General features: G+C 51.9%; 1 protein-coding gene and 1 long non-coding RNA gene across 3 annotated transcripts in view; one reads left to right on the forward strand and one right to left on the reverse strand.

Annotated features, from left to right (window-relative positions):
* The window catches only part of RNFT2 (ring finger protein, transmembrane 2), a 28,509-nt gene extending 17,119 nt beyond the window's left edge, over nucleotides 1–11,390 (forward strand). For both annotated transcript variants that reach the window (XM_014894745.2, XM_088176120.1), the window contains exons 8-11: nucleotides 3,405–3,554; nucleotides 6,657–6,722; nucleotides 7,671–7,772; nucleotides 8,665–11,390. In XM_014894745.2, the coding sequence (XP_014750231.1) occupies nucleotides 3,405–3,554; nucleotides 6,657–6,722; nucleotides 7,671–7,772; nucleotides 8,665–8,799 (453 nt within the window). In that variant the 3' untranslated portion in view covers nucleotides 8,800–11,390. The remainder of the gene's footprint in view (nucleotides 1–3,404; nucleotides 3,555–6,656; nucleotides 6,723–7,670; nucleotides 7,773–8,664) is intronic.
* LOC148221664 (uncharacterized) lies at nucleotides 9,691–22,795 on the reverse strand. The gene is made up of 2 exons (XR_015807685.1): nucleotides 22,684–22,795; nucleotides 9,691–15,373 (listed from the first exon to the last, which is right to left on the reverse strand). It is a non-coding gene; the product is annotated as an uncharacterized LOC148221664 (long non-coding RNA).
* Nucleotides 22,796–24,372: the final 1,577 nt, after the last annotated feature.

The following is a 24,372-nucleotide window of genomic DNA, read 5'->3' on the forward strand; positions in this document are numbered from 1 at the left end:
GGTAGAGCTGCAAGCTGAAGTCAGTGGTTCAGCTTTTAATGGTAACGTGATCTATAAAATGAAGTGCTTTATAAAAAATCTAATCCCAGCACCTCAGTTTGGACACCAAAACAACCTTACCTTGACCTTTGTCTTCTGTGCCTCAGGTTCTCAATTAGAAAATGCAGAGAAAAGCTGTCCCTGAGGTCAGCCAGCCAGCAGCATGAAAATAAAGAGGTTTTAAAAGTGTTTTCTGTAGTGCTGATGTCGTAAAGGGACTGAAGAAATTCTAGGAATGTGCTCCTCTGAGCAGAGCTCAAATGGCAGGAAAGGATCAGATGCAGGTCTGCCATCAAGGAGTGAGGATGTAACAAAATACCAAGAAGTTACATGCTCAGTGTGCAAAACCAGTCAGTGCAGATCAGACTGAAACACTGCAGAAGGGAAAGTGCAATTGTATGAAAATGCTCAATTCCTCTCTTTCAAAATAAGTGCTTGGTTTGAAGTATAAAAATGGTCTTTCTGTGTGGTGAAGGAGGTTCAGAAAAAGGGGGGGGATTATACACAAGTCATTGACTTGGTTTTTGAAGTGAGTGCTGAAAAAACGAATCAAAATTTCACCATGTGGTATCTGAGGCTCATCAGCAGAGCTGCTAAAATTAGATCCCAGCACAGCCCTTCCCCACGTGTGCTAATGAAGGGTTGGGCAGCAGCAGCAGCAGCAGCTCCCACAGAGCTCCCTGAGAGGCAGCAGGGCCAGCACTGCCCTTCTCCCTTCTCGGTCAGGCTTAACCCTTGGTGTGAGCTGAGCCTTTCTCCTCTTCTCCACCCCCACCCTCATCGGGAGCTGCAATTCCAGGTAATTTCCTATTTCATCTCTGTTCAGCTGGCTCCTGCACTGGGGCTGCCTCACAGGCTCTCACCAGGAGGGTTCTGCTGATCTTAGAGAGCTGTTCAATCCCTTTACAGTGCATTGCAGAGAAAATCCCCAGATTTACACAGATTTTTGTGACATAGGAAAAGCCACCTGACAGAGACAGGCCTTGCCTTATTTCAAGGTGTAGTGCCAAATCAGATAGAGAAGGAGAAATAATTATGCTTGTGCTTCATGTAACACACACTTCTAATCTTGAAGAAAAAAACCAGCTGATATACTTTAGCTGGATTTCTCAGACAAAATACAGCTCGAGACAAAGATTTGACTTTGAAAAATATAACCTAGATAGCCAAGAGATAACAGAGCTGAGAAGTGGCAGACAGGTATGTTGAGTGTGCTTCCCACTGATGGGAGCTGTCTGCACTGTTGCTGCTATCAGAAATCTACATTTTACTGCTGAAACTGTAGGGAACAATCCTTATTTTCCAAGCTTCTGGCTCAGAAGGAGGGCCTCACTTCTGCAGCAGCCCTTTGTAGAGTTATTTCTGATTTTCTGGCACTTTTCCTAGTTTCAAATATGGGCTGGTGTAGTGCACTGAGGTACCTGACAAGACTTAAAGCTTTTTAGTTCTCTTCAAGTGATGCTCAGCTGCCCTTGTGTTGCTCTTTGCCCCCTGGAATCACTCTAAACTCACCAACCTGTAATGGTCAGGTGGGTGCTGTTAGGGGCTGCGTGGAGGGATGCATCCCCTAAAACTGAACTTCACTCTTGGGATGCTGTGACCACATTTCTAGCTGCTAAAAAATCCTGGTACCCTGCAGTTACCACTGAAAATCTGCCTGACATAAGGGAATTCTGAAAGCTCTGGGGAGGGTGGAGCAGTTGTGGTTGGATACTGAAGTTTGTCACTTGCTGCCACTGGCAGCTCCTCAGCCTGGCTGTGCCCTGGGGCTGCCCCAGTGCCACCTTTCCCCCCAGTTTGCTGTGACCCGGGTGTCCCAGTGCCTCAGAGCTGTGTGAGCTCAGTCCCAGGCAGGATGCTGGGGATGCTGCAGCTCTGTCTGATGCAATGGACAGCAAGCAGTGACCAGCCCCAGCCCAGCTCTGGGATCCATGGAGGATGTGGGTGGGAGGAACGAGTGAGGAAAGCAAAGTTTGGTGCCTTTATCTTGCTGGGAGCTTTCATCAGAGCTGTGTGGAGGGATACGGTGACAGTGTTGTCATTTCTGCCACTGGAGTGCCCAAAATAAACAATGATTGCATTGCAGCACTGGGTGGAGAGAAACCTGGGGCTAATTTAGTAAATTACTGCTGTCCGTGATTGATCTGCAGGGATTGGTGTGAGGAGGGGACGGGGATGGGGATGATGGGGATGGGATGGGGAGGGCAGGGAAGCAGCCGGGTCCGGAGCAGCCGCTGCTGTGACCTCACTCTCGTCCCGGGGGACATGAGATCATGAGCGTGCCAGAGCTCTGGGAAGGATGGGATTTGTCGGGAGCTGCAGGATGGCCTGCGAGTGATCTCATCGCAGCCCCCGGGGAAGGGCGCTGGCTGCTGCCAGCCCGGCTGCGAGGACTCAATCCCCATCCCCACCTCAGCAATTAGTGATTGGCCTGCGATGACATCACTGATGACAGAGCTAACTGGGACAACACAGCAAAATTCCAGGGGAATTTCCCCTTCTCCGGGAGCTTAGCGAATAAAAGGATTTTGACAGGACAAACCCAAATCTTTCAGTCCAGATAATTCAGTCGTTGCGGATTAGGCATTGTTCTGGGCTCGGTTTGCCACCAGCTGTCCCTGCAAACAGCGTGGGACAGAACAAACCGGGGGTGGCCCTAAATTAGACATTATTCAGGCTTTGGTGAAGGTTGACAAAGGATGTTGCCCGTTCTTTGTGCCTGTTTTGAGAGAGAAGCATTTCAACCAGCACACTTCCCCCTCCCGTGAGCTCTTCAGGAAGGTTTGGTCCCTTGGAGTTTTAAATGCCCTGAGGGTTTGATTTTCAGCACCAGTTTTTTTATCTGTGCACTGCCCAAGAGCCAGCACACACCTGAGGGGAAGGGGAAGGATGTTGTCAAACAGAATTATTTGATTCTTTGGGATAGAAAAAAGTTGTCGGGAAGACTGGGGTCACTTTACATTTAATCCCTGTACCTTCAGGTGCGGTGTAAGGTCAAAGAGCTCTAACTTGCTTTTCTTTTCTCATAATAATACCTACAATTTGCATCGTATTAATCCCATATTGACCTTTGCTTTTCTGCAGCATTGTCCAGATACACAGTTTATTGCCTATCCATAACCTGCTCTAAAGTTTAAAATTCCAAAATGCAGCATAGCTGGGTCAGTGGCAGAGCCCTGTGGAGGGATGAAGGGATATTTATTTCTCTTTTCTAGGCACAGAGTTCAGGGGCTGCATCTCATGAGTGTGGCCTCTGCACCATTTAACAGTGCAGTGAGCAGTGACCAGCAGCCCTGCACAAATTAAATGCTTTTCTTTTGCCTTCCTGATAATAATCACGTCTCACTTGCCTGGTTGTCTTGCAGGGGAAGTTTTATCTGATAATTGAGGAGCTGAGCCAGCTGTTCCGCTCGCTGGTGCCCATCCAGGTGTGGTACAAATACATCATGGGAGATGATCCATCCAGCAGCTACTTCCTGGGGGGCATCCTCATCATCATGTACAGCCTCTGCAAGGTGAGCAGCACCTCCTGAGCAGCCCCTGGGGGCTGTGGCAGCAGCAGCTCAAGGGACAAATGCTCCCTTTGGTGGTGGCTGTGCCTGCCCAGGAAGCTGCAGCAGTGAGGACACTTCGTGCTTCAGCTGCCAAAGGCATTTTGCTCCCCAGCATGTGGGCATTGCTGGGCTGGGGGAGGATCTGAGCTGCTCCCAGAGTTGCATCAGACTCGTATGAGGTCATTGCTGCTCTGTTAATCCCTCTCTGCAGAAGCTGCAGGGGAAGGGGAGCTGGTCCTGGGCTGGCAGTGCTGGCAGAGGTGCTGGCTGTTTCCACAGCTCCAGATGTCACACAAAGGCAGGCTGCAGACACTCACACCGTTGTCTCTGAGCTTGCCTGTGCCACTCTCAGCTCTGAGTGCTGCAGGGAGAGAAAGCAGCATCCAAGTGCTGCCTGGATAAAGCAGGTGCCATTCTAGGTCCTGGTCTGGCTGATACAAGTGATGGACAGGAGAAATTAATGTTTCCTTAAAAATAAGAGCATAAAGTTGGTACAATTCTAAATGAGTAGGTGTGATTTAGTCAGAAGAGTCCCAGGTCTAGAAATAATTGTATTTATAATGGTTAAACCCTGCCCAGGGGTAGAGCAGTAGCTGAAGCAAACTGTGATAAACCAGATGTTCACCCCTCTGAGAAGGGCCAGGCTTGTTCCATGCCAGACCCCTGTCTGTGCCTGTGGCTCTGCAGGAGGAGACTGAAAAATGAAAACTAGAGAATATATCCAGGCTGGAAGCAGCTCAGGGGAGCAGAGCAGTGCTGAATGGTGGTGTAGGAATGGGGTCACACAAGGTGTAGGAATGGGGTCACACAAGGTGTAGGAATGGGGTCACACAACCCCTCCTGTGAGGGGCTTTACAGTTCTCGTGAGCAAATGAGGCAGAGGAGGTGATGGAGGTGATGTGGTCACAGCAGGTCTGAGGCTGAGCAAACAGTGCCAGGACAGGAGAACACGAGGCCAGGGCAGCTCCTCACACCCCCCTGCAGCCCCAGCCCTTCCCTGCTCCTCTCCCTGAGCTCTGTGGAGGATTTTGGCCCTTTCAGAGGTGTCCCTGCCTGCAGCCACTGCAGCAGCCACCCTTCCTGCCCCTCTGGCTTGGCAGCCCAGGTGTGCAGACCACAGGTGTACAAGAACAGATTTCAGGTGATCTTTCATGTTCCCTTCTTACACCTGGAGAAGCCCTCAGAGAGGAAGGTGCTGGTGGGGAATTCTGCTCCTTGGAGCAAGGGAAGCCAAGCTAAAACCACAGCTGGCAGGGAAAGGCCTCCCCAGGCAGGGTCAGACAGAGCCCAAAGCTGCAGGGCAGAGCCACAGCAATGAGGCAGGCTCGGGGTGAGGATGAGGATGAGGAGTCACCTCAGCTGCTGGGGGATCTGGAGCAGGGCACAGCTGAACTGGACAGCAGCACCTTCAGAGCACAGCTGAGCCCTGCAGGCTGAGCTTCAGGAGAGCCCAGGTGAGCACAGGTGGGAGCAGTTCCTTAGGGGTTAACTTGCTCTTCCTGTCCTGTGGAGCCTTTTGAGGGAGTGTTGGGGTGACCTCGATTGTAGAAGCAGCTTCATTTTGGGAAGTTTGTGTCCAGGGCAGGGTTAGCCCTGTGCACACCAAGACTTTGCTTGGGAGTGAAAGGAAAGGGGGAGCCCTGGGTGTGCCCATCCCATTTTCAGTCACCAGAGCTGCAGGTCCAGCTCCTTGCCTGAGACACTGAAAATATCCCCAAAGGAATCCACGTTAGCAAAGCCACAAACCACATTAGAAAAACCACAGAAGCCAATTTGGCACTGAGAGCTTCTGTACTCCTGGCAGAATTCCAGGGCTGGGCTGGGGCTGTGTCCCCCTCCCCTGCACAAAGGGCAGGAGCACTTCCAGGAGGCTGCATGGAGCTGCTGGGAGCTCTGCTGGTGCCTCTGCCCGGACTGGGTGGTCATGAACCTCTGTTTTTGGTGGAGAAATCCCAGGTGTTCACAAGCAGAGCTTCCAGGTTGTATTTTTTTCCCTGTCCTGAGCAGAAGCACTCCCTGTGTGTGACCCAGTTGTGAAATGATGGCTGGTACAACAAAAAAAGGGTGAGAAATGGATGTTCCCCTCTGAAACACGCAGCTTTTGGGGGTTCAGGGAGCTCCAGAGGGCACGAATTGAGGGGGGAATATGGGCTGGGAGAGGGGAGGCATTGAGCAAAGGCATTGGAGTCGTGCTGCAAGCAAAGCAACCAGGAAAAGCTGGGAATTGCACTGTGGAAAAGGACTGGTCCCCATCCTGGTAGGAGATGGAACTCTGAGGCAGTGGGCAGCCCCAAGTGGTGGCTGCTGAGTGGAAGCATTACTGGAAGGAGCCTGGGAGCCCTGTCTGTGCTGACTGGAAACATTATTGGTGCTTTCATTTGCTCCCACATCCATTGCAGGATGAGCTCATTGGCATTCCCTGCACTGAGCCCGCTCAACCACACTCACCAAAACCACAAACGACAGAAGCCAGCTCCACTCTGTGTGCCTGTGCAGTGCTGCTGCAGTTGTGCAGTGCAGCATCACGGCCTCCCCTGCCCTCAGGTGACAGCCAACAGCTCCCAGCTGATGCAGGGCTGGTCCCTGCACTGTTACTTTTTCACATCTTGTTTAGTTCAGTGTCGTTCCCTGTGCTCTGCCAGCAGATAGGGGAGGGAAAGATGATGGACTGGGTTAGGTTTTCAAGCTATTTTCTTTTTTTTTCTCCTTTTCTCTTTCTCCTTTCCCTTCCCTATGGGAATGGGTTCATTTTACCTTTCCCTACTTAGTGGGGTGGACAATTGTCCCCAGCACAGCCTGGTGCCAGCCCCTCTCTGTGTCCTGTAAATTCCTGTTTGCAGTCAGCTGCTCCCAGAGCTTTTCTGGCCACCCTTCCCCACTGCCAATTCCCATTTATTACATATTTAATGATCACCATGACATCTTTTTTGGCACCATTTGTACTTTTTCCCCTCTGAGTATCCATTTGGAGAATGTTTGCTGAGTTTCTGGACACGCACACACGCACACACACACACACAGAGGTTTTGTGAAATGATCTAAAATGGGATGTGTTTTTTGCAGTCTTTTGATATCTGTGGCCGTGTGGGAAGTGTCAGGAAGGCTCTGAAGGTCCTTTGCACCCCCCAGGTAAGGAGTTAAATGTAGAGGAGCAGTCTCAGAGGTGGAACCTTGCTCCTGCTGAATGATAAAATTGAAACTTGCTCTGTGCATTCCACAGAATAAAGCAATGTCATCCCATGGCTGGACAAGCCGGGGGCTCCTGTCAGGGACCTTTTGTGACATCTGCCCTGCCCCAGCTGTGGGGAGAGATTGTTCCTGTCCTGTCTGATTGGAAGCTCTGTGTGATGTGGATTAATCCAGCTGCAAGGAGCTGTCAGAACTTGGTGGTGCAGAGTGTGGGAAGGGCTTTGTGGTGCCTGATGTGCAGTGACATTAAAGAGACCCTGCACAGCAATTATCCCAGGCACTGCATTCCACAGGGCTGGTATTTAGATCTGCTGCAGTGACTTATATTTTAAAAGGGTAAAATCAAAGACTGAAGAGGAAAAGAACCTCATCAAAGTTTCTTAGAACTTATCTTATTCCCTGATTTGGGCTGGTCATTTTCCCTCAGCAGGTTTCTGTTTCCCCTAAATCTGTTACAGTGGGAGAAGCAATATTTGCTTTCCATGTATCTAAAGAGAAAGTGGGCAGCCTGTGGGTGCTGCTGCTGCTACTCTTTCTTCTTTTGTCTTCTACTTGCTAATAATAATAACAATAATAATAATACCTCCCTCCATCTAAACACTCCTGCAAATGATGCTGAATTAATCCTCTCAGCTCCCTGTTGAGCTCATTAAATTCCATTATCCTTGCTGCACAAGTGGAGGCCCTAAAAGATGGAGCCAGCTCGAGGGGAAAGGCAAACAGGGAGCACAGAGGTCTCGACTCCCTCTGTGCCCAGATCCCCCTTCCCCAAGGAAGGAACTCTGTGACTCCCTGTGGGGAATCTGGGGGTGAAAAGCAATCTCTGTGCACATTTACCCTTCCAATCCTTTCACATGGGGTGGTTTTATTCCCACCTCTCCCTGACAGACCTATGGAGTCCGTGCCACGAGCCAGCAGTGCAGTGAGGCTGGAGACATCTGTGCCATTTGCCAGGCTGAGTTCAGGGAGCCTCTGATCCTCCTGTGCCAGGTAAGACCCCAAAACTCCCCTGCTGCCATTCCTTCAGGGAACTCCTGCAGTGGGGAGAGGCACAGCCAGCCTGGGAACTTCTCAAGTCCTTTGCTGGGTCCTGATCCAGCTCCTGGTGGATATTTATTGCCCTGGGTGACCACTGGGTTGTGGCAGCTGGTGGGGTGACCATGGGCTGTGGGATGGGAACAGCCTTGTGGGGCAGGGACTGCAGATCCTGGGTCTGGAGTGAGCAGAGTTTTACATGCCCCTTGAGGGGGCTAGGTAGCTTTAATACTCCCTTTGATAGCAGGGTTATCAAATTAAAGCCATCCTGTGCATCAAAGGTGCCTCTTAGCCTTGCTGTGAACATCTGTGCAGATGTTTCCAAGCTGGAAACCCCCGAGAAGCTGCTTTGGGATCTGCTTGGCAGAGCTGGGATTTGAGGAGTAAAATTTCTGCTGACTCCACATGTGTGGGGGAGTTCTCAGCTTCTCCCAGCTCCTCGTGCTCCCTCCTTGTCCTTTTCCTGCTCCCCCAGTCTGGGACTGGATGGTGTGTGCTGGAGAGAACCCGGGGAGGGGTCAGTGCTGGAACAAGAGGAGGAGACAAGGGGATGAAAAGTGACATTTATTGAAAAGGGGAAACTGGGACTGCAGAATAAAGCAAATGTAAGGAGTAGGGGGAACAAAAGGGTTATTGGAGCTCAGTAAAACTTATCTAAGTGGGGGAACTGAGGATGGAAATGTAGAGGAAAAGCCTCTCAGCTCAGGTGTTGTAGGCCTTTGGAATGTTTCTTTCTAGTGCTGTTATTAAAAACCAGAGTGATAAGCGTTAGCTTTGGCAAAGTGGGGGTTATTTCCCCCAGCCTGTGAGTGCCAGCTGCTGGTGGTGACAGCCCCTGTGTCCCCAGCACGTGTTCTGTGAGGAGTGCCTGTGCCTGTGGTTCGACCGGGAGAAGACGTGTCCCCTGTGCCGCTCGGTGACCGTGGACACGCTGCGCTGCTGGAAGGATGGCACCACCTCTGCCCACTTCCAGGTGTACTGACAGCAACAGCTCACCAAGCACACAGCAGCAGCAGCAGCAGCTGGGAAAGCCCAGGATCCCTGCTCAGTTTTGTTCTTCCAGCTCGGAGCCAACAGAACCATTGTGACTGGACAGAAAGTTGACCCTGCAAGGCAGGGGAGGTGTGGGATGTGTTGTGGCAAACCCCGGGGTGTTTCTGGAGCTGACAGGATTACAAATGTCTGGGATGTTTCCTATTTTCCTGTCCTTTTAGTATGGACAGGGCAGGGGGGCTGTGGGTGCATGTGCTGAACAAAGGTGTGCTCTGGCTGAGGAGCTTCAGGTGACCTGACCCTACATTCCCTGAGTCCATGGCTTTATGGAATTACACAGCACCTCTCTGAATCCATGGCTTTATGGAATTACACAGCACCTCTCTCTGAGAACCCTTCCCAAGCAGTGATTCAGAATGTGTCCAAAGTTGCAGCTGGATGAATGTCCTTTCCCAGCTGCTGTTTTTTCAATTGATTCCACAAATGGCACATGCTGTCACCTTAAGAAAATCCCAGGGAGCTTGGGAAGGACCCCGCCAGTGAAGCTGGAAATGAAACTTGCTTTCCCTGGAAGTGTTTTTCCCCTTTAACTTTCATGATGGGATTTTCTGATTTCCCAGTCTCTGGGGAGAGCAGAGGGAGGTTGAAGTTGAGTTGGGTTTGTTTGGGTGGAAATCCAGCACCTGCCCAAGAGCACCTCACAAACTCTGTGTCTCTGTCCTGTGCCCAGGACCTGGCTGGGTCTCCAGCAGGGAAAACCAGAGCCTGGAGCTTCAGCAGCAGCTCCTGAGGAAGGAGATCCCTGGCAGGAATTAACAGGAATTAACCCCAGCCCTGTGGCCGAGGTGTCTGCTCAGGTTCTCCAGCAGTACCAGCCCTCAGAGGGAGCTGCTGTTGGTTCTGGAGCTTTCCCTGTCCCCAAACCACCTCTGTTCCATCCCTGTCAGGAGCAGCAGCATCTTCCCAGCTCAGTGCCATGGAAATGGCTCAAGGTGACAGCTCCACCCCAGCCATCAGCGGCAGGAGGCTCCGGAGGGAAGGAGGCTCTGTCTGTGCTGATGGAAACTCCACAGGGGAGGAATTAAAGCAAACGGGAGCTGATGGGAACAGGATTAAGGCTCCACATTTCTTTGGAAATAACAGTTCAGTGTGGCTGGGGAGGAATGGTGAGAGCAGAGCCTGAGCTGGGGACAGTCCAAACGTGGCTCAGGAGGTCCAGGGAAGTAGAGGAGGAAAAGCTTTTCTTTCCAAAACAAATGTCAAATTCTTGTCTAATGGAGCCTGTGAAAATGCAGAACTAAGCTACAGAATCTCATTGTTCTCTGCAATGGGAATAATTTCCCTATCTTTAGGATGGAACAGGGAGCAAGGTTTTCATTTGGCATAAAAAATGTTATGTGTGATACCTGGAATATTTAGCAGGAAAAGGGGAACCCAGTGATTCCATGGGCAGGGAGTTTCTGAAAGGCCTCAGTGTCACTGCAGTGAACCCAAGGTTTGGTGTTTCTGCTTTCAAAGTTTGAAAAGCTACTTCTCATTCTGATTTTTTTTTTCCTAAATGCTCCTGGAAAATGTGTTTGGAGAAGTGTAGGAAAAGCTCAGTAGGAGCCCATCTCTACAGAAAGTGTGGGATATACTGCTTCAAAAATTGCTTTTATTTGGTGGTAAGGCAGGGAATCAAAGGGAAGGTGTGGGTTTGCATTCTTAAAGTTTTGGGGATTTTTTGGGAGGATGGTCCTACCTTCTCCTAGAATATGAAACTTGGACCAGAAAACATCCAGGGCAAACTTCAGTTCCAATGACAGCTGCTGGGAACCTGCTGATTTCCATGGGAGAACAGGGAAGGCTGTGGAACAGAATTCCTCTGAGAGAAGAAATAAAACCCGGAGCCATTTTTTTAGCCATTGAACAGTTATTTTTCTTTTTTTTTAATAAATTCCTTATAAATATGTACAAAGAGTCTCAGCATATGAAATTCCTTTTACAAAAGAGAGAAGCCCCATCCAGCCAGGACCAGGAGCCTCCTGGAGCTCCAGGAACTCCAAGCACAGGCCCTGCCCTTGCTTTGGTGAGGGGGAAACCTGCACAGTGACCCTGCTGGAGTTACATCCCAGTGGTACTGGATCAGCAAAACGCCAGGAATTGGGCATTCCCTGCCTGCCATTCCCTTGGCAATGCCCCTGGGACAGGCTGGGGAATTCACAGTGGCCTCAGGACTAAGGAGGATGGGAGGGGTTTGTGATAAACTGTGGTGAATGACTGGAAAAGGGATGCTGTAAAAACCCAGGGAATTAAATCCCACTGCAGCTGGGCCTGCTCTGCTTGGTGCCACCTGTAACTACTGATGGAGTAACTAATAAAGGTGTAACTAAAAAAGGTGTAATTAATAATGTTGTAACTAATAATGACCATTTAATCTTCAGATGTTTTCAGTGAATATTTATCAAGCTCCAAAGTCACTTCCTGTAAATATTAAAAACCTTGGGAAATTCAAGCACTTCAGTAATTGCCTCAGAGTGGACACTGAAGTCACATCAAAATTCACTCCTGTACTCAAATAAAGATTGTCAGGGAAAAATATTCACCTGTTTGTATTTTGTGGTGTAGAAACCCAAGGCAGGAGCAGCAGGTGAGGATCCCTCCCCTCTTCTCACACTGGCTGGTCCTAGGGAAGCCAAATTCCCCTGGTATTTACAATTCCCTCAGCCCCTGGCTCTGGGATTGGAATGGCCAGAGTCTCCTCACCTGTTTGATGAGATGGAAAGTTCAGCTCACAGACAGCAAAGTTACACAAGAATGAGGCTGAGTTTGAAGCCTGGATTGAAAATTAAATTTGCTGGGAGCAAACTGACTGCAAGGAAAGTTGTGCACCTGCTGGGGAGCTGGGATACAGCCAGGAGGGCTGGACATGGACAGTGTGTGTCCAGGATTCAGTGTGGAGCCTCAGCTGCTCTGTTCTATACATACCAGGCTCCTGTGGAGATCAGGGACTGTTGTGTAGGAAAATTGAACATTATGTGCTATTCTGTCCTCACTGGGGCCATTTTTCACAGGGCAGTGCAGTTTTCCAGCTGGGAATGCCTCATTGCAGGCTGTCTGTGGACAGACACTGCACCAGTTTTTCCAGTTCAGTTTGTCATGGATTTCAACAGCAGGAACTGCTTCTGCTCATGCTGAGGGTTCAAGAGACCTTTATAACTTTTACTGTGATATAGAAACAAAACAAACTCACTAATCAGATGAAATTGATTCAAGAAGTGTTTGGGATTTAAGGGAATTGCTGAAAGAGGAATTCCCAGCTCCCTGCTCTGAAGCAGGAGGAGGATGGGATTCTCCCCATCCCCACTGACAGCTCCCTGCTTTGGGTCATTTGCTGGAAGTTTCCCTGGGGTGCTGCCCCTCCTGGGCACATCCCATGCTTTTGTACCTGCTGAAAAGAATTCTATGGGAGAAGAAAAGGGAATGTGGAAGTCATGGGCCAAGCCCTGCCCTGGTGCAGCCCAGAGTTCACTGCCAAAGGAGCTGTTTGAGCAGGTGGCAGAGGAGCAGCAGCCCACACCAGGCTGCTCTTTTACCTCGGAATATGGAATTCCAGGTTGTGCTGGGAGCTGTCTTGGCAGAGCACTGCTTTAAAAATTCATGAAGAGTTCCCTCCCAGCCGTGCTCTGTGCAGACTATGAGCTCATAACTCGCTGCTGAAACCCGAGAGGGCTCTGCTTCTCCATCGGGAGAGCCCTCCCAGCCTTCCCAGCTGACCCAACCCAGGGATTGCTCGGCTGCTGTGAGAAAACAAAAGGGCCAGAGGGGAACTGTGCCGGTTTCCTGCCCACAGGAGGGGACAGGGAATTTCCAGGGAGTTCACAGCACCCTTCTCTTTCCGTGCAAACACCAACCAGGGGCAAAGCAGATCTTGTAGAAAGGATAAAAACACTCCTTGTTAAAAAATGGAGGCGTTCAAGGATAGCAAGTACACCACAAAATGTAAGGCTTTGACAAATCCACACCCTCGAATAAGGAATTCCAGTTCTGTACAGGGAATTCTGGCTACAAAACCCCAAAACTTCACCCTCGGTTCATGCGAAACATCCAGTTTGGAATTACAAAAGTGAAGCAAACCAGGAACAAGGCAGGATTTGGGGTACCAGACCTGCTCTGGTTTCCACTTGGGAAGCACCATAGATGTGGTTGTTCCATGCTGGGCAGGACAAGTCCTTTACCATTTTTTGCTGACTGTTTGGAGCCCCCGAGGAGAGCAATCCTCTGGGAGCTCTGAGGTTTGGGAATTTTTACAGACAAGCCTGTCCACGGAGAGCTGGGACTGAGGGAGATCAGCCAGCCCCTTCACTGGGGCTGATCACAGATTTGGGGGCTCTCCCGAAGTGGGGAGGACAGAACTTCCTTTCCTTTTCCTTGGCTGTGCTGTTCCAAGGGAATTGAAACAGGGGGAGCAGCCTGAAGGCTGCAGACCCCAACAGCCAGGACAGCAGGAGAGCCAAGGGCAGTGCACAGGGAAAAGGGAATAATGCCTATTCCAGGGGAGAGGTGTATTACATTCAGAGCTGATGAAGGTGAGGAATCTGTGGGAGAGCCTCTGAGGGATGTGACCCAGCTCTGGGCCTGTCCCAGGCAGAGCTGCAGGGCTGTCCCCTACAGCCAAGTGTCACATCCATGGTTCCTGTTCAAGTGGGGCTTGTGTGATTCCACATGCACCATTTCACTCCCACATTCCAGAGACTTCCAGAAATTGGTATTTTTAAGGCTCTGCCCAGCACTGGCAGCACTGCTGGAATCAGCTGAGGCTCCTCCTTTTGTTAGAAGAATTTGTCCATGTTTCTGTAGGAGACTGAGCCAGGAAGGGGTTCAGGATGCTGAGGATTACTGAGCATCAGGCCAAAAATGGCAGGAAAATGTTTCACTGGTCCCTGTGGCTCTGAGACCATCCAAAGGGTATGGACAGACAAACTACACGGAGCTACATCACCCCTCCCAACACTGCACATCACCTAAGGCAGGGCAAGGTTCTTCACTAGGAACAATCTGCTCTTCCAGCAGAGCCCTTGCTGCTGTTTGGGAATGGACTTGGATCAATAAGAGCCAGGAAAATGTGTGCAGGGGCTCAAAACACTGCGGTGAATATTTGATAAAGGGAGAATTTAGCTTTCACATTGCTTAGAAACATTTCTCCTGCAGCAGTGGAAAATGCAGGGTCTGACTGGACACAGAGGCCACTCGGCTTCTTCCTGGGCTGGGTGAGGGGTGGGAAGTATTTTTAAAAGACAAGGAGCCAAATTTCCTTTAGAAATCGGGTTCTAACATTCCTTTATGCCTTTGAAAATGCCCTCCCTGCCACGACAGGGTCAATTTTCTGGTGCAAATATCTGAAGGTAGGAAAAATGTTTCTAAAAAACTATGCACAGGTTGCTGGATGTGGAAGGTACCCGAAATCTGACAGGTAGTTTTGGCTGCAAGGAAAAAAGTGCTCAGTACTAGACTGAAAAAAGCCCTTTGACTTCTAAGGCCAAGTTCTCCTGTTATCCCCTGCTCTAGTGATCAGTCTGGATAAGAGTTCTCTTCCCTGCTTCACGGGATTTGGGACTAAATAAATCACCATGCAGGAGAATTCCCAGCTCTGGAGCTGTAGGAAGTGCTGCTCTAGCAGACTTTGATGTGCACACTGCAGTGGAAAGGGCCCTGTGTCCTTCCCACCTCAGTGCCTGCTGCTTCCCAAGCTTCACACTGTCAAAAGAAAAAGAACTGCTCCAAAGAAAAGGAGTTTTATAAAGTTCTGGGGTAGATTATTTGTTTTGTCTTAGTTTCTGCAGAGATTGAAAGAAAGGAAAAAAAAATAGCACCTTCTCAACAAGTCTTATTTTTTGCTATCTTGTGTATAAATATCAATAACCAAAATAGATCTTTCCTTGTCCCACGTTTCAGAACATCCTCTTGGGGAAACTGTAGCACCACAGAGAGGCAGTTTAGCCCCAGACAAATATTAAATGTAGCACCAGAGAAACTAAAGTCATAGGAAAGCTGCTCTCCCCTGGTGCCAGAGCATGAATATTTACACACACAAACTGCTGTCCGAGCCGCTCCGCACCCGCTCCCCGCCACGCCTGCAGCACGTTTGGAATTCTCAGGATTACTAATCTGGGTGTAGAGATTCCTCCTCATCCTGCTGCAGAAATGGGGCAGCAGGGCAGTGTGGGTGGTGTCCAGCAGGCCCAGCAGCAGTGCCAAGGCTCGGCCTGCAGGAGCAGGGCTGCTCACAGCAGCGATCTACAGGGAATGTCGCTTACGCTCTCGACAAGGCATGCACGCGTCCACGTCTGCATACACAGGGGTTACATTCTTCTATATATAAGCAGGTTTTGTGTCTCTGGTTTGCTGCTGGGCCCTTGAACAGCTCCTTCCGGGCAAATCCTCCTTCTCACGTCGCCCAAAGCACTTCCAGCATCTCCCACTTCTTTCTTTCTCTCCACTCTTCACAGCTGCTGCTCAGGCTCTGGATTCCCTGGAGGAAAAGGGGAAACAATTTTCTCCAAGGGCACAGGGTTTGCTCCAGCCTAGGAAAGCAAAAGAATGGAGATGGGTGTTAATTATGTGGATGCATTGTGTACAATAAAAGCTTCTTTTAAATTTATGCTCGAACCCTCCTACTAAATTTACAGACAAGAGGAGGTGTGGGATTTATGGGGAGGATGGTTTGTGGCTCAGACAGATGATGACTTTGGCCCTGGGTACTGCAGATTTCTGGGAGCTCTCCCTCTTGCAAGGCTCCTTTTGGGTGCTCTGTCTTCATTGACATCGTGTTTACCAAAATGTGAACTTTTAGGGAAGCCATTAAATTTGTTCCAGGTAGGCAGTGGGGTGCATGGAGTATCACAGGAGACTGGAAGAACTCACTCATTCCTGGCTCCACCACTGATTAGATTTGTGGCCTCGGGCAAACCACTGCTTTCATTCTGCTGGAAAATGAGGGCACTAATAACTTCTTTGCCTCACAGGTGGGCTTCCAGCCTTAATTAATAAAGTGCTCAGAGAAAGGCACCCATCTAAGTGCAAATTAGCAGGAGAAGTGCCCAAGGGGCATCTGCGATGAAATTCCCATTTCCCAGCGTTTATCCCCCAGTTTGTTGATGGCAGCCCTGGCTGGGGCAGATGCCATGGATATCTCGTTGGCAGGCTGTGACAATGAGAGATCCTAGAAAAACCTGCACGGAGACATCTCCACCGGCTGCCGATGAGGTGATTTCACCGGCTGGGAGAAGGAGGGGGAGCCCTGATGGTGCAACTGCAGCAGCTATGAAGTCACAGCGTAATTAGGGCTGGCCAACAGCTCCGGGGCAGATCCTGAGCTGCCTGACTCCGGAATCCCTTCCCTCCCCGCTCTCCTGCCCTGCTCATGGCAGCGGGAAGGTAGCAGGAGACAGCCTTGGGATGGGCTGAGCCTCCAGGGAAAGAGGTGAATTCTGGTGCTGCCACAGCAGAATCACAGAGTATCCTGAGTGGGAAGGGACCCATTGGGATCATCAGTCCAACTCCAGCAATCTCTGAGAGCAGTGCCCAAACAGCCTTGGGGCTGGGACCTTTCCCTGTTCCAGCCACCTGGAATATCTCTGGTTCCTGGGCAGAACACAGAACCGTGCCTGCTTTGTCCCAGCTCCTGCCAGCTGTGCACAGGATGTGGCAATCCCAGCCTCTCCCTCCCTCATTCCCAGCCTTGCTTTCTAGTTTCAAGGAATTGGAAGCAAGAATGAGGATAGCTGGAAGGAGGAAGGCCGGGATGAACCCTCCAGAGGTGAAGCACATCTCCAGTCTGGCTGTGATCAAGGGTGCCAGCCAGCCCCATCCCAGGGCTGCTCCATCTCCCCATCTCCCCATCTCCCACATCTCCCACATCTCCCCTGCCCTCTGGAAGTACTGGAGTATCCCAGAGTGGTTTAGCAGAGCTTGGCCTTTCTGGCAGAAGGTAAATAGGAGAGGTGTTTGCTGAGTGGGAAGGGACAAACACAGCTACACAAAACCAGCAGCTGGGCACGGGGAGTCAGTGCAGAGCTGTGAGGGACAGCCCAGCTCTTGGAATGTGCCCCTGCTCAGCCTCCGGAGCTGCACACCCAGGACATAGCATCCCTGCATCCCTGTGTGACAGGGACAGGCACACAGAACCCCGGCACTCTCCAGACGTGGGAAACACCAGGAGGGGATTTGGGCACCTGCACTCCCCACACAAGATCCCAGAATCCAGAGCAGGGCTGTGAGTGTGGCACTGTACAAAGCAGGAGGATGTGGCTGCCTCCACTCCAAGAGGTGAGATATTTACTCAAGTTACACTGGAATAAAGAGTTCGGGAGTTGATTAAAGGATTTCCTCCACAGCGAAACCATTTAATCCTTATTTATTATTTCTTCTGTAGCAGCACTCCCAGCTGCCAAGCTCTGAACCCTTGTCCTGCTGTGTCACCCATGGCTGGCAACAGATCATCCGTGCTGTCACTGTATTTTACAAACTGTCTCTCTATGTCACTTAACATATAGAAAATCTATAAAAACCTGTAAAAGTTGATAAATCCTGGAACATCTTGAACTCCAAACGATAAATCTGCTCCAGGGCAGGCAAAGAGCTCAGCACAATGTTTATGCATCTCACAAGCCCCATTCTAAGGGCTTAAATGGCTCTTAAGTTTTGCATCAGCCTCGTGCTGGCCTTCTGCAGGAAGGTGAATTTCATGGAAAGAATAAAAGAGAACCCCAGAATCCTGGCCCTGAGCCCATCTCTCAATAAACCAATTTTGAATATCCTAGGCTGTGTTAAAGCAATTTCTGGGTGCATATTGGCTACATTGCCAGTATCTGACTCATTAATGGAATATACTTTGAGCCAATTCTGATCTCATTTACAGCACCGTAAATCCAGGGCAACCCAATTGACTCCAGTGGAGTTACTCCAAATTTCCCACAATAGGCACTCAGCAGACAGAGCAAAATTTGGTACTTTGGGTCTGAAAAAGGCTGAGGAAAGCCAAACTAGATCCCATTTGTACTGGGGTGGATAGTAAGTTGGAAAGAGAGCCAGCATATCCCTTCTGCAGAGCTGCTGAAAAATTGATTATTTTATGTGTCATTCTTAAAAGGCTGAAACTTTGGGGGAAACTGTCCACAACTATCAACATTTTCATTTCCTTATAAAATAAAAGGAATTATGGCTGAGTGCCTATATGAAAACTGCAGTGTCTATTGGAAACATAGATGGGAACGATAAGAAAAAATTCACTTCCTTTGAAGTTTTTTCATGGGAACTGACATTCTCTTTGGTGATGTATTCCTCTGTACCTGGGCATTTAGGGAGAGACAGATTTTGCTCAGAAAGTCGCTCTCAACCATTGCCCAAATGAAGCAGTAAGGTTATGAGACAACAAATGGCTTTGGTTGCAAAACCACGTCAGCCAACCTCGCCACATCCCGGTGCTTGAACACACACAGGCAGCTCCACTTCCCAATTATCCGGAATTCTCCAGCCTTATCCCACAGCTTTACAAAAAAAAAAACAAAAACCCAAGCTGCTTTTCTCATGGATGCCGAGTGGGATGGGCATGAAACGACTCAGGCAGGGGGTCCTGTGTCTCTTAGCACTTCTCTGACTGATCTTTATTCAGGGGAGGGAGGAGAAGTCGCCTTTGGGCAGCACCTGCACTAAGCCAGAGCGGAGTTTGAGCTCCCGGCTCCAGCAGCAGCTGGAAAAAGGAGTTCTGCTCACGGCTACTGTGTCAGCATGGAACTGCTCCATTTAAATGGATTACACGGGCCACTCGCTTGGCACACGTCCCACTGCTAATAAACAAAATAACAGTTATTGATATATTGAAAGGGAAAAATATATCCAAGGGCTTGGATCGCTGAGGGCACGCTGGAGGCAGGGACTAAACGAGGCACAATCGCTTCCGTCCGTGCGCAGCAGCAGCTTAATGAGGGAACAAGGGCTGGGCAAGAGCCCTGACAAATTCCCAAGCAGCCCCATCCGTGTACGCTCACACTTCATTAGCATCTCCGCGGGAGATGGAAGGGCGACTTGGAAGACCAAAAAACAATTAGGAGGGGTTTCAAGAGTACTAGGGACAAACTGGGAAGAATGGTGTGTCCGGGAGATCTTTGCGCAGGAAGAGAAGTGAACCCAGACGGAAAAAAAAAAAAAATACATTTGGGCTCCAATCCTCCTACAAAGCCCGTCCTGCTTGGCCTCAGTCCACCTGTGGAATGAGCCATTTCTGGGCTGCCGTTTGTTTGTGCAAACTCTGATGCTTGTTTATCGGGAGAGTTAATGCCGAAGGTTTTCTTTATTCAGTTTAACTGTGAGACTGGGGCGAGGGTGGCGGGGACCTTTGGCTTTTTTGAGCAGGATGCTTGCCACTGGGAAGGGCTGGCTTTTTCCTGATGCAGGAGGATAAACAACAGAGCCTGCCTCTTTGTGTGAGGGACACACGCAGGGTGCACGGGGCTGGATGTTTGTCCTGGTGCAGAACCAGCTCTCTGCATCACCACTGCCTCTGGTCCTTCGTTTGCTCTGCTCTCCTGCACAGCTCAGTGGGACACCTCCAGAAATCTTATCAACCCAGTTTTAATACAGATAATTAACTGCACTGAGACTTTGGACAGAGTGGCTCTGCATGAACCTCGCAGCAAACAGTGGGGGGAATTCCTGGCAACACAGTGGGCACGGAACCAGGCTGGTGGAGCTGGCAGGGACAAGTAGGGTTTGATTTTAATACACTGCCACTCCTGAACTAACAGAGCGAAATACAAGTGACATTGTATGCCAAACTGGCACCTGACAACTATACTTCATGCCCTGGTTGGATGTTTCAAGGTGATGTCAGATTACATATTACAAAAGTGCCAGTTGCAAAGCATCCATCCCCAAATCCCAAGCATGGTCCGCAGATGCAAGTTGGTCACACGCAGCAGCCCCAGTCCTGCTCTCACTGGCATCACCCAGGGCTGTGAGAGCAGGAGAGGCTCCCTGGAGCACGGGATTATTCCCTGAGCTGTGCTGTTGTGTAAAGCCACACGGAGCTGAGGGAACAAGCACCAACCTTCTGCCTCAGAAGCTGTTCATAGGCTCACAGCAACCAATGCTGCTGCCTCTTGAAAAAGCAGGAGGGGAACTCGAGGAATAAGCCAAGCTGAAACTGGCCTTTTCCTCTTTTCTCCATTCCTTCTGCAACCACCAGATCACGAGACAAAGGCTGACTCTGCAGGGCACTCATTAACTGTACAAGTTACTCTCCTCTTACCAGCTTTTCCATGAAATCCCAAGATCACAAGTGGTTAGAGGCTGGACTTCCCAGCTTGTTGCAGGACAATGCTATTGTCACTGCAGAGTTCTCTGGGGATGGCAGAAAAATGCCTGTTTTGTTCAGAAATACTCTGCTGAGGTAATCAAACACTGTCTTACCTCATCTCCAAGGCTAACCCAGCTCACTGCACTGTCACTAGGGCTCTGAGACACTGCAGACTGTCAGAAACTTCCACTGGTGGAAGCAAAGTACTGCTCAGGATGAAAAGATTATTTAAACAGCCAGAACACCCCAGGAACTGAGGTATAGATGACACAGTTAATTATTCTCGGCTTGTGTTATATTCTCACCTGCTGCTTGGTCACTTGTGCCTTAGAAGCGTGGCAGGAGTGGGACAGGTTGCACAGAGGGACAGCCAGGAGTGTCACCAGCCAGTTCATGGCCACATCCCACACCCTGAAACCGCTTCCCATCACACACCAGGAGCTCCTTTTCAGCTTTACACGTGTATTTGTGTCCAGGAGCATTTGGAGGCAGCTCAGCACTGTGTCTGTGGCAGCCTTTGAAGCCGCGGACAGGACGGTGCTGCCCATGGAATTCGCCTCGGAGGCGCCCGGGATGAGCTTGGCTTTTCCACAGCCTCTCATCAAAGCCATTTATAAGCAACTGGTAGGCAGAAATGGAAGTGAGGACTCCAGGATCAACAGCAGAAGAGACTGGGGAAAAGAATAGTGTCTGCCCAATAAACCTTCACAAAAATTAATACTCCAAACAGCTTTGGCCTCGTGGGATTGCCAGGAAGCCTGGGCTGAGTGTGTGTGTGGATCACCAGGGCCAGCTAACAGGCTCCCCGTGCCAGCCCTGCTCACCTGCCACCTTCTCTGCTTGGGATGGAGTCCCAGACTGGGCAGGGAGGAATTTCCCTGGCTTGTTAGAAAGAAAAGGACATTTGAGACATTAGATATGGGAGATCATTGCAGCTCCCCCTTGGATTTCAACTCTGTTTGTGCTCAGAGAGGCCAGCAAGGCAGACGGGTGGGTTTGCTTCCAAACACTGGAACCAAACTTGCCACAAACTGATGGGGAGGGAGAGATGTGTTTGCTCTGCTCCTGACCACAGTCCCTCACCACTGACACCACCTCTCAGGGCTTGGCTGGGCACAGCCCTGCAGGCACCATCCAGCGCCTGCTTTTATAGAAATTGAGGCTTTTATTCATCAAAACCGCACAGCTCTCCTCTGTTTTTGTTTCAAAGAAAGCTTTCCAAAGGTGACCAGCGGAACCTCCCGCCAGACACAGCAGTTGTGGCTCAGATGGATGACAACAATGCCCCCCCCAGTGTGCACACACACAGTGCAAACACACAGACCCGCTGGAAAACCTCATTTTTAAACTCTCTGGTAACCTGACTTCCCCTCCACACTACCCTATCCAAGCTGGTGGGATACCAGTGCACGCTGAAAGTTAGCCATGCGCTGAAATTGTTCCCTGAACACACACAGACACCGGGGGGTGTTTATGATGCAATTTAAAGCTCCCCAAAGAGGAGCCCGTGCTCCTTAGGTCTGTAGGTGACAAATCCACGACCCAAAGAACACTAGAGAGCGCCCAAAATCCCTGAGGTGACCCCACTTATGCTCAGTATCCTGGAGTGCTCCCAGGGCTGAGGATGCAGAGCTGTCCTCACAAGCCCTGGAGCTGTCACCAGATGACAACAACGAAGGTTACAGGACCAGGAATGTCCCAGTTCTCTGCTGCTCGTTTGCTCAGTGGCTCCGGAGCATGGAACCAGCAGTAACTGCCCTTGGGTGCTTTTCCTGGCCAGTGGCTTGGGATCCCCCTGGGGGAGAACCTCTGGCACCGGGCAAGGCATTATCCAAAACACAGAGCCAGTGTCCCAGCTGCCCCACTGCAAAGTCCACTGGGGACATTCCACCAGTGACCTCAGCGATGGGTGCCCCACGGCACCCATCTAAAGCCCACCAGGAAATGACAGGACACAAGGAAAGTTCCTCCGTGAAAAGAGGGCTGGAGGTTTGGCAGGCACGGGTGTGCGGGGCATCCTCCAGCTCCCGGGACCGGCAGTCGGGACAATACGGGACCTGCTCAGCTCCCCTTGAGCTGCCCCGCGCCCCTGCCGGGCACGGAGCTCAAACTGCCCCGAGAGCACGGGGGGCGCGGGCGGAGGGGAGCCACGGGAGTGGAAACCGTCAAAGTTTGGGCAAGAGGAAAGGGGGCGTTTGAGGTGTCCTGGGAAAAGGGGAGAGGAGAGAGGGAAAGTGGGGATGGAGGGGACAGGGGGGAGAGGTGAGAGCGACAGGTCGGTGCGACCTGGCACCGGCAGTCCAGGGAGAGGAAGAGAGAGGGGAGAGGAGAGTGAGAGGAAAAGGAGAGCGATCGGTGCGACCCGGCAGCGCCTGTACGAGCAGCCCGTGGCTCGGCGCGCTGTCGCGATCAGCCTCCGCAGCCCGGCGAGGAGCGGGTACCGCGGACAGCGCGCTCCGCCGGGCCGGACCGAGCCGAGCCCCGCGCCCGCTCCCGCCCCGAGCCCCCGCCGGCCGCCCCGTCCCGTCCCGCGCCCACCTGTTGCGCGTCCCGCCTGCTCTCCGCTCCGTCCAGCGCCCCTCTCCCTAGAGGCTCCTCCTGCGGATCAGCCAGGCCAGCGCGGCCGCGGGCGTGAGCGCGCAGAGCAGCCCCGCCACGGCGGCCAGGCGGCGGGCGGCCGAGGGGCCGCGGCCCCGCGCCTTGCGCCGCTGCTCCAGCTCATCGCCCAGGCGGCGCAGGCGGGCGGCGACCCGGCGGGCGGCGGCCTCGGGCCGGGCGGCGCGGCCGGGGCCGCAGGGGCTGCAGGGCGCGGGGGGGCCGCGCAGCGCGCACGGGCACATGGCTGCGTCCGCTCGCCGCCGAGCCCGCCGAGTGTGCGGCGGGCGGGACGCGGGCGGGACACGGGGGGGACGGGGGTTACATCATCCCCCGCGGGGCGGTGCTCGGCCGCGGGCGGAGAGGGGGGAGCGAGGAGACGGCGCGGGGGTGGGGGGCAGGGGGGGCAGCGGCGGGGTGGTGGGACGGTCTGGTGTCCGGCAGTGGTGTGGGAGTTCAGTGGGACGGCGGAGAGATGGGGGGGTAGCGTGGGGATGCAGGGACAGCACGGGGATGCAGGGACAGCACGGGGATGGAGGTGATGGTGTGGCGATAGAGAGACATGGGGGGAACAGTGCTTGTGTACTGGGACATTCTGGTGTCCAGGGATGGGTGGGGGTTCAGTGGGACAGCATGGGAATGGATGGGTGGAGGATGGATGGATGGATGGATGGATGGATGGATGGATGGATGGATGGATGGATGGATGATGGACGGACGGACAGGGTTGGGATGTAGGGACACTGGGGATGGAATGACTGTGGGACTGGGAGTGGAGGGAACAGTGCTTGTGTGGTGGAAGATTCTGGTATCCGGGGTGGGAGTTTGATAGGACAGTGTAGGAATGGGGAGATAGCATGGGGATGGAGGGGACAATGTGGGAGAGAGGGGACAGTGGGGAAGGTGGGACAGAGGGGTCAGTGTGGGGACGGAGGGACTACCTCAGGATAGAGGGGACAGCGTGGGGATAGAGGAGTCAGCGGGGGGATAGAGGGACAATTTGGGGATAGAGGGGAAGTGGGAGGAAAGTGGGACAGTGTGGGATAGAGGGGATAGCATGGGTATGGAGGGGACAGTGTGGGGACAATGTGGGGCTAAAGGGGACTGTGGGACACAGGAGACGGCGTGGGGATAGAGGGACAGTGCGAGGCTGCAGATGAGTGCGGGCTGGAGGAGGGGACAGCGAGGAGATGCAGGGGGGCAGTGAGGAGATTACACAGAGCTGGAGCCGATTTCATCACCCACAGCATTACGGATTCGGATCACATTTCGGGTGGCTGAGGCAGGAGCACGCAGCCCCCGGCACTGACCCAGAGCCCGCGGGGCCTCCCCAGCTGCCAGGGCACAGGAGAAGGGCTGGCACCCCCGAGCAGGGTTCCCTGCACACACCAGCCCCGGGATGGACACGGGGAGCTCCCTGTGGGGCAGCAATCATTCCAAACTGGCCCTTTACCCCCGTGTTTTGCAGAGAACCTGCTGCTCCTGGCAAATCATCCCAGCTCATCTACCTTCCCTGGAACAGCCCCACATCCTGCTGCAGGGGCAGATCCTGGTCTGCAATCCCACCACTGGCAGGGCTCACCAGCATGTGCACCCCAGGGTGATCCCCTCCTCCAAGTGATGGTTTTGTGG

Source organism: Sturnus vulgaris, chromosome 19 (assembly GCF_052056855.1).
Source record: "Sturnus vulgaris isolate bStuVul1 chromosome 19, bStuVul1.hap1, whole genome shotgun sequence".
Lineage (NCBI taxonomy): Eukaryota > Metazoa > Chordata > Aves > Passeriformes > Sturnidae > Sturnus > Sturnus vulgaris.